The 8352-nt window shown below is 43.3% G+C and overlaps 1 protein-coding gene across 1 annotated transcript; it reads left to right on the top strand.

Annotated features, from left to right (window-relative positions):
• The first annotated feature begins 493 nt into the window (after positions 1–493).
• LOC146498284 (cysteine/serine-rich nuclear protein 1-like) lies at positions 494–8111 on the top strand. The gene is made up of 5 exons (XM_085141341.1): positions 494–699; positions 2989–3209; positions 5686–5948; positions 6031–6333; positions 6591–8111. The coding sequence occupies exons 2-5, from the start codon at positions 2990–2992 to the stop codon at positions 7551–7553; spliced, it is 1749 nt and encodes a 582-aa protein (XP_084997467.1). The 5' UTR covers positions 494–699; position 2989; the 3' UTR covers positions 7554–8111.
• The last annotated feature ends 241 nt before the right edge of the window (positions 8112–8352 follow it).

The following is an 8352-nucleotide window of genomic DNA, read 5'->3' as shown; positions in this document are numbered from 1 at the left end:
AGTAGGAACAGTACAGTGTGAACACAACAGACAGGAATCTGTGGGCAGCACTGAGTGAGAGGCGTCTCCCGCCTCTACGTGTGTCACCGTCTGCGTCAAGACAGACAGGGCAGCCACAGAGGACTGATGGTAAGCAAGAGGACTACCTGCCCGACACTTCCGGATTATTAAGCCAAACGATTGAGCTTTGGCTAATGAATCTATGGGACAAAATAGTGATACAGTATAAGAGAGTAATGATGGAAGCTGTTATACTGCTAGCGAGTAAATATTAAGCCCTTGAAACGTTCACGTCGAGGCTAATAGCATTGTTATGCTAGCGCCTTACATATTATTACTTTCTTCTGCGCGAGGTTTACCCTGTGCTGAAATGTCAACGTACTATGGTAAGTGATACAAAAAGCTCAGCGTTAATGAAAACGAAAATGCCGTTGCTGTCTTATGAGGCGAAACTGCCGTGTACGTGATTTCCCAAGAAACATAGTTGAGGTCTCGAGGAGGGGGTGAACTATCTTGTTGCCGTGTTTCGTGTCTTTGGGAGCTCCCAGCCAGTCCTCTCATGATCACACTGGTACTACTGTGTCGCTTCACTTAAACACAGGCGGACACACAATGCTCAGCTGGCTGGACGGCGGACAGGACACGTAACTTTGTGTCAATCTGCTCCTTCTTTGTTACTATGCTGTGTGTTGCTTTGTGGTGAGTAACTAAAAAAAACCTCTCTGTCAGTAAATACTTTAGCCTATAGAGTGACCTTAAATTGTTTCATGCTTTGTTCACTTCTCTTTATGCTTATAAAAACTGTGTAGCATATTTCTGTGAAATGTGGTAAGTTACAGTTATGCTGATTTTCTGCTTCATATTTCACACCTTAACACTTAACGGATAAGAGTAATGTTGAAGAAAACTTGTATGTGTTTGTGTGTATGTGTGTGTCCTGCTGCGCTTACGCTGGTTTAAATGGGACCGTGCCCGCAAGTGTTTGCCCTGTAGCGAGCAGTGGCGAACAGTGTTGTCATTGTGGCTGATATGATCGCTGTGTGTGTGTCTCCCTCCGCGAGGTGAAGAGGTCAGCTGCCTAATGACTGTTATTATGCCAAACAGGAAACGACTCCTACTCTCTTCCAGTGAAAGCCCCGTGTAACATTCCTTAAGGCATTTAATGATTGTCTGAACGCTTTATTCTATCCTTGTATTGTTGTGGAAGTTTTTGTCCCATTAAAAGTCCTGCAACCTCTTCTTAATCACTTATGTGCGTTAACACAGTGTAGTACCTCCCTCTTACTGTTACACGTGAACGCGCACGCGCACTCCCCGTTGCTGCTGCTGCTGCTGCTTTGAACCTTTAAATTATTGATGTGGTCTCAGCGGACACCTAGGCGAACTGCGAAGCTTTCCTGCTCTGTCAGATATTAAATGTAATAAATGTGATAGAACTGGAACAAGAGGGTGCTATAATAGCACTGCTCTGCAGTATTAATTAGACACAACTCTCACTCTGATTCTGGAAACCTTGAGCATGACTGTGCAGATGCTTTTCACCTGAGATAAATTTCTTTCCAGCTGTCTTTGTAGCAGTGGTTCCTTTTGTGTAAACAGTGTAGGAGCTGAGCTAAGTCTCTTGTTTCATCTCGTATTTGCTGATGGATCCAGGAAGTTGCTCAGTCTGAGTGCACACACACACACACACACACACACACACACACACACACACACACACAGCCTCACTGGTTTAAGGTATTTGCTTACTGCAGACTATCTGAAGCCCCGTGTGGACCCTGGCTGACTGTGTATTAGTGTAGGGCAGTGACAGACTGTCAGTGCAGTGGTTTACATTCCTTTTCTCTGACAAGAAAAAGAAATGCTTCTGTTGTAACTGTGGGTCTGTGTGGTATGTTTTCGGTTGCTTGTGTTAAGTTCAGTCTAAATCCCAGTCCTGTTACTTATTGGATCACAATAGCATGCTCAGCGCAGATGTTTCTAACTGTTGGCAAAGAAGAATAAGAGCTATATGCCAGGCTTTACATTTTAATTGTTTTCTCATTGAAATGTCTTCGTGTAACAGGGCAAAATAGGAAACGTGCATATTCACTGACTGACTTCTACAATATTATTCTCACATGGATTTTTGGAGGGGTTTATTTATGTTTCTCAAGCAAAACCACATAAACATATGTAAACCAAGTTCTTCTTTGAGAAAATTGTGCTTTGTGTTTTCAGAGCTTATACGGCTCAAACCAGTCGGCCGGTATTTAAAAATACTTAGCAGAACAAAAGCGGTCATCTGCTGCAGCCCTCAAACAAGCAAGCAGTAAATGGGGCTTATGCCTAACAGCTTTTATTTTCTGTTGCTACTCACTTTTTCTCAGTAGTTTAGGAAAGTCTTGCCAAAGTGTGCAACCCTCAGAGTTTGTATTTCCATGTTCACATCCAAAAATAGCATTCACTTGAACCATTACATCCCCCACCCCACCCGAGCTCTTAGCGCGCAACCACTGGACGGCCCGTTTCCACGAATTCTTCACAAAAAACTCGAAGAATCACTGGAATGTTAATTACTCAGCGGGGAAAAGAAGAAGAAAAAATGTTGATATATATATATTTTTTAAATATATAACTCATCTTGTTGTTAGTCAACAAAAGATTTCTCTTGACATTGTTCCACTTACGTAACATGACTTTGTAGGATAATCACTATCAAGACTGAATTCGCCTAAACAAACTTGTGGCCTGAAACTGGCTCGACCAGCTGACAGGCAGCTTTCGGCAGGAAGATCGTTCTTTCCCTTAGCTTTTGAAACGTGCTGTTTGCGTTCTCAGTTTCCAATACACGCAGCGCTGTCTCAGTATCGTTCAGCTGTCTTGAATAGTTGTTCCAGTATTAAAGTGCTGATTTGCATAAGATCTAATTGTAAATGACTCAAATCCATACCTTTTTCTTCTTGTGTGATTCAAACTAATGCCCCTGCTTCCTTTTTCTTTCTGCAGAATGCATATCACCCACCGCAGTGCAACAATGAGAGGCATCCTTAAGAGAAAGTTTGCAGAGGTTGATGACAATGCCTACTCATCCTCCTCCTCCTGCTCGTCTCCTCCACCCTCCCTCTCCTCTCCTGCCTCCTCAGAGTCAGACTCTGATGGAGAGCGCGGCTCTTCTGAAAATCAAGATTTCACACCTCGCAGCCCTGCTTCACCCACCAGTTTGCCCAGTAAGTCTTCAAACCAGCTGTTTTTTTTTTTCCTTGTCTTTCAAATAATGCAAACGTCTTCCTTATCTGTCCACTTTCCCATCAGCTTTTTATAGGAGTGTCTCTTATCGCCCCACAGCAGCACAGTTATGACTGACTGATATGAAAACGCTAACCTTAGGGCTGTTCTAGATAACACAGAGGCAGGATGGCTCGCCTCTGGACTGCCTGGCTGGTTGTGTAGAAGATCATTTGCCTGAGTGCTAGGAAGTTGTGGAATTAATTTGAATAGTAAGGTCACTTTAAACAAGCCATATCGAATGGCCTTTATTCAAATGTCACGAGGCTGCACACCCCATCTATCATCACTGGAAGTGCTTATAGTCACAAAATTTGATGCATCAAAGAACAGGATTGCCAGAGATGTTAATAAGCGGGCAATCAGGCTGACGCAATTATAGATCTGTAGATACAGGAGGATATCAAGCCACATCCAGGTGCCGCTAAACAAATACTTGAGCCTCAGAAGCGAAACAAGCTGCACTAACAGAACACACATTTCACACACATAAAGGAGAAGGGAACTGGCACACAGATGGACTGAGAGACAACAACAGCACACACACATTAGAGAGTGAGGCAAGAGGAGAAGTTGAATGTCCCAAAGGACAGAGATTCGTAATGAGGCACCGGCAGCCGGAGGAGAGACACAGAGAGGTCTGTGGGTGGCCGATGGTTCGCCACAGAGGAAATAAGAGGATCGGGAGGTGAAAATAGGAAGAGCGAGCTGGAGGAGGGAAAAGACAGACACAGAGACATGCTTTGGGTCATGTCCAAATAAACAAAGGTTTGGGGGAAATGTTTTCAGAATATTTACAGTAATCTCTTGGACAGGACAAACACGGTGTCTGCTAGACTTGATGGATTCGGTGTGGAAGTTGCCTGGACAAACAGCAGCTGAGGCAAGCTTAATCAGCTGGTCTCCCTTGTTTACTGACTTTTGTAACTGGAGTTCAGCCTCAGTTATGTGTGAAGGTCGGGCAATTTGTTGAAGCCAAACTGTTACATCAAGCAGTAACCCGATGAATGGATTGAAAACTAAACTGCCAGTGCCTAATTATACTGTGATAAACACCCAAGTAGCAGCAGGCAGCAAAGCAGTTCACGTCTCTCCCCCGCTCTGTTCTGTTGATCAGCCTGTTGTTGCAATCGACCCGTCTTGGTATTTCCTTTGTACATGTGTTCAACTGTTGACCCTGGCCTCTGTAGTGAAGCACCTGTAGTGTGTCCCCTAGTGGCCACGCTGAGACCTGCAAAGCCTGTGTCACAACTCAGCCCGTATTTATCAGGCATCAAGGAATCTTTTCCTGGAATTGTGCTTCATGTGAAATTAGGAGAAAAGGGACTTGAACAGTACTTCAAAGCAGCACTTAACTTCGAGCAAGGCGGACTCTGTCTGTGAGAATGTGGCATTGCTCTTGAAAGAGCAAATTAGGAATTAAAGTGACCAAATAGATTTCTTTTTTCTGACGGTAATCATTTGGAAACATAAACAATAGAGCTTGAGGATCTGTGTGTACACCTTGGTGACCAAGTTGAAAAGTCAAATGTTAAAGTTTTTCTTAATTTCTTTAAAGCGCCCCTTTTATACACACATCAAACAGCACTTTATACAAAGATTCTTCTAGAGTAGCTTTGCATGATTCACTGATTTAATCCACTGTCTGAAATAAGCCATTTTATCTCCCATTCCTTTTATTCTGATTGGATGCCCCTCACAGACATAAGGTTCAAACAATTGATGGACAATTATTTGTAACGTTTGTCATTTTTAATAATAAGGAAAGGAATAATAGAATATAGCTTGAAGTAACTTTACAGATGCATGTCTTTTATTATCATTATGGGGGTTAATTTCAGGGGAATGAGTCTATATTCAGAAGTACACAGTCATTAAGGACCCTTTATTTAACAAAGTCCTTTTTTTTCTGTCACTGTTCAGCTTTAATGTTCTTCTTATTCTTTGGGAATACTTCATTTTGAAATCCATGTCTTAGTTATTTATGCTGAAGTAAACCTAAAATAAATTTCTATTTCCTGGCCTCTCCTGCTTTTGGGGAGGAGAAAATTACAAAAAATATCTTATTTGACAGAACTGTAGGAGGTATTTTTAGCTATATAACACACAAGCGTGTACTATTCATGAGTTAATGAAACTCCAATTTGCAAAAACTGGTTCTAAAAAAAATAACCAGTTTATTTTAACAATGAACATTTTCCTGTTTGGGGAATCCCAAAACTTCTGTATGTTGGAAATATTATTGCATCATAATTATTTTTGCCAGGATGGACTGATATATGATTTTGCTGACCAACATGCTTGTGTTTTACAGTGTACTTATGGTGTCATTTACCAGATGCTTACTTTACACCACAACCAGGTACCGTAGTTCCTCAGTTTACGTGATGATTCTGTTTGTTTTCTAAACACAACCAGCTCACTCCATCCTGAAGAGGCCTAAGCTTGCAAGCAGACCGTGCACCGTACGCTTTGACCAGGTGACAGTGTTCAGCTTCCCGCGGTGCCAGGGCTTTACCAGCGTGCCCAGCCGTGGAGGTGCCACCCTTGGCATGGTGCGGAAGCACAGCAGCCTTCAACAGTACACTATATCCGAGCATGCACTGGAACAACGGCACAGGCGCAGACAGAGGCTCAGAGAGAGACGGAGGAAAGAGCGGTTAGAAGCTTTAAAACACAAAGTAGGTGCATTTCATTTCTAAACGTTTGCAGCGCCTGTCTGCATGACGCCTATCTGACTTATTTCTGTTGTGTTCACTCCAGCTGATTACCAGTGGGGCCATTGACCAGCAGGAAGCAGAAAGGCTTACTACAGATCAAATCCCAGATGAAGACACTGACAGCGACGTCAGTGATAGCGATCAGGAGGACAGAGGTTTCCTTCAGCCATTCTCCTCTAAACAACGCCAAGCCATCCTTCAAGCAGCAGGGGTCAAGTTCATCGACAGGGAGGAGAAGAGGCAGCTTCATGCCTTGCGACTCTCTAGAGAGACCTGTGGATGTGACTGCAGAGGCTTCTGTGAGCCGGAGACCTGCGCGTGCAGTCTGGCGGGCATTAAGTGTCAGGTACATCTCCACAAACCTTCCCTCCATAAAGGGTAGTTTCAACATGTGTAATTCAGACTGATTTGAATGTAAATTGTAGTCTACCGTGGGTAAGTATGCTTGTATATAGTCAGATGCTGAAGGTTGGTTATTATTTCACCTACGTTTGTTTCTTAGTAACTCGCTGATGCAGAGAATCCGTGAATCACTAAGCTGAGTCAGTAGGTTCTGTTTATGACTAAATCACCATTTTCTTTCCTTGCTTTTGTCACATGCAGGTGGACCACTCCAATTTCCCGTGTGGCTGCAGTAAAGACAGCTGTGGTAACATTCAGGGACGCTTCGAGTTTGATTCCCGCCGTGTGCAGACTCATTACATCCACACCGTCATGAGACTGGAATTAGAGCGGCGTTTGCAAGATGAAAAACAGAGCCCTGAGGACCGGGCTGGACTTACAGAGGTGATTCAACAGCATGAAGAGGAGGAAGAGGTCTGCACAGAGCAGAATGCACAGGACAAGAGCTGTCCCTTTGGCTTTACCTCAGAGGAGGCTGGCCTTCCTGTCACCATTCCTGCCACCCCTTCATTCCATTTCATCCCAGAACGCTTGGTAGTGGAGGAGAACAGCTGCAGCAGCGATATGACTGAATCCTCTTGCTCCTCCTCTGACTGTGATGCAGGAGGAGGCTGCAGTGGGGGTCACAGTCTCCCTGACGTTGATGGAGGGTTGAGCCGTGCTCTTAGCCTCTGTGACTCGGACAGTAATAACTACTCCTCATACAGCCACCTGAGGCTTCAAAGAGACCCAGTGACACAGCACAGCAGCAGCGGCTCTGCCACTCACAGCAGTACTACTGACAGTACGGGACCACACACAGTCGACACATTCGCAGACAATATAAGCAGGAACTCAGTGACAGATTATCTTGATGAAAATGCGAATCAACCCAGAGACGTCTTCAACGACGACTCTCTCGATGGCTTGCCAAACACGCCCTCTCCCACTGTGGACTATTCCTTTAGCAGATACATGGACTTGAGTCTGTCCTCTGACTCCGACCTGGAGTTCTTTGACAGCGATTATCCCTGCGGACCACTGCACAGCTCTTTCAAAGGGCACAGACACCCAGACAGTTTTCGCCACCTCCAGCTGTTTAGCTCCGTCAGTTTGCCACAGTACGAGTCGAGCACCCAGCTCCTGGAGTCTCTGATCGGGTTAACCGAACAGAACACAGAGTAGATTTATTCAGTCACTGATACCCAACTTTTTTTTCTTTTAAGCAGATTTAAGGAATTCTTGTGATACGATAAAAGAAAATGTGTGAGAGAATGTAATGTCCTGAGCACTGCTTTTATGTATTTGTAATAATATTGTAATGTACAAAGACTAATGGATGATGACATATTTTTCGTAGCTGGATATTTTTCTATTGCTGAAAAAATATTTGCCTTGAGTATTTGAAGAAGTATTTGCCTAGAATATATGTCTTTTTTAATTTCCTAAAACGATATAATAAAAATCTGATGTGTTATTTAATTTTGTCATCGTGCCCATACCCTAGAGGGTATGCAAGAAGAGAGAGGTGCCATGTGAATAGAAACACGTGTATACTGCTGGAAGGTGGCCAAGACAGGATAGAGCTAATCCACTGTGACTCATGACTCCAGCCTCTAGTATGTGAATATTTTTTCTTAATAACTGCCAGGGTCACTGTGGATTATCTGTTATGTGTTTAGCAGTATGGTCAGAGTGTGTCTGTGATGGAATAATAAAATATTTTTATTTATTTGATTGCAATTTTTTGTTTGAGGTGCAATTTTGTATGAAAGTCTCTATTTTTGTGGTTGTTCCAGGTGCTCCCACTATTTACACTACAAGCCAAAATCCAAAAATGTTATGCTGAGTAAAATCTAAAGAAAAATAGAAAGCACCAATCTTCCAATTTCATAATGCCACGCTGTATTCATAATAGAACACAGAAAGCATATCAATGCGAGAAACAAAGTGAGACATTTCATTAGTTAATGAAAATGCACGT

The sequence above is a fragment of the Neolamprologus multifasciatus genome, chromosome 18 (assembly GCF_963576455.1).
Source record: "Neolamprologus multifasciatus chromosome 18, fNeoMul1.2, whole genome shotgun sequence".
Taxonomy (NCBI): domain Eukaryota; kingdom Metazoa; phylum Chordata; class Actinopteri; order Cichliformes; family Cichlidae; genus Neolamprologus; species Neolamprologus multifasciatus.
The sequence above is the reverse complement of the archived record's forward strand: the minus strand, read 5'-3'. Positions and strand labels throughout refer to the sequence as shown.

Excerpts from the sequence above, each read along its gene's own strand:
- LOC146498284 (XM_085141341.1), top strand. The coding sequence starts at position 2,990 with ATGCATATCACCCACCGCAGTGCAACAATGAGAGGCATCCTTAAGAGA. Across the intron at positions 3,210-5,685 it reads TTCACCCACCAGTTTGCCCA|CTCACTCCATCCTGAAGAGG; the intron begins GTAAGTCTTCAA and ends AAACACAACCAG. Across the intron at positions 6,334-6,590 it reads TGGCGGGCATTAAGTGTCAG|GTGGACCACTCCAATTTCCC; the intron begins GTACATCTCCAC and ends TGTCACATGCAG.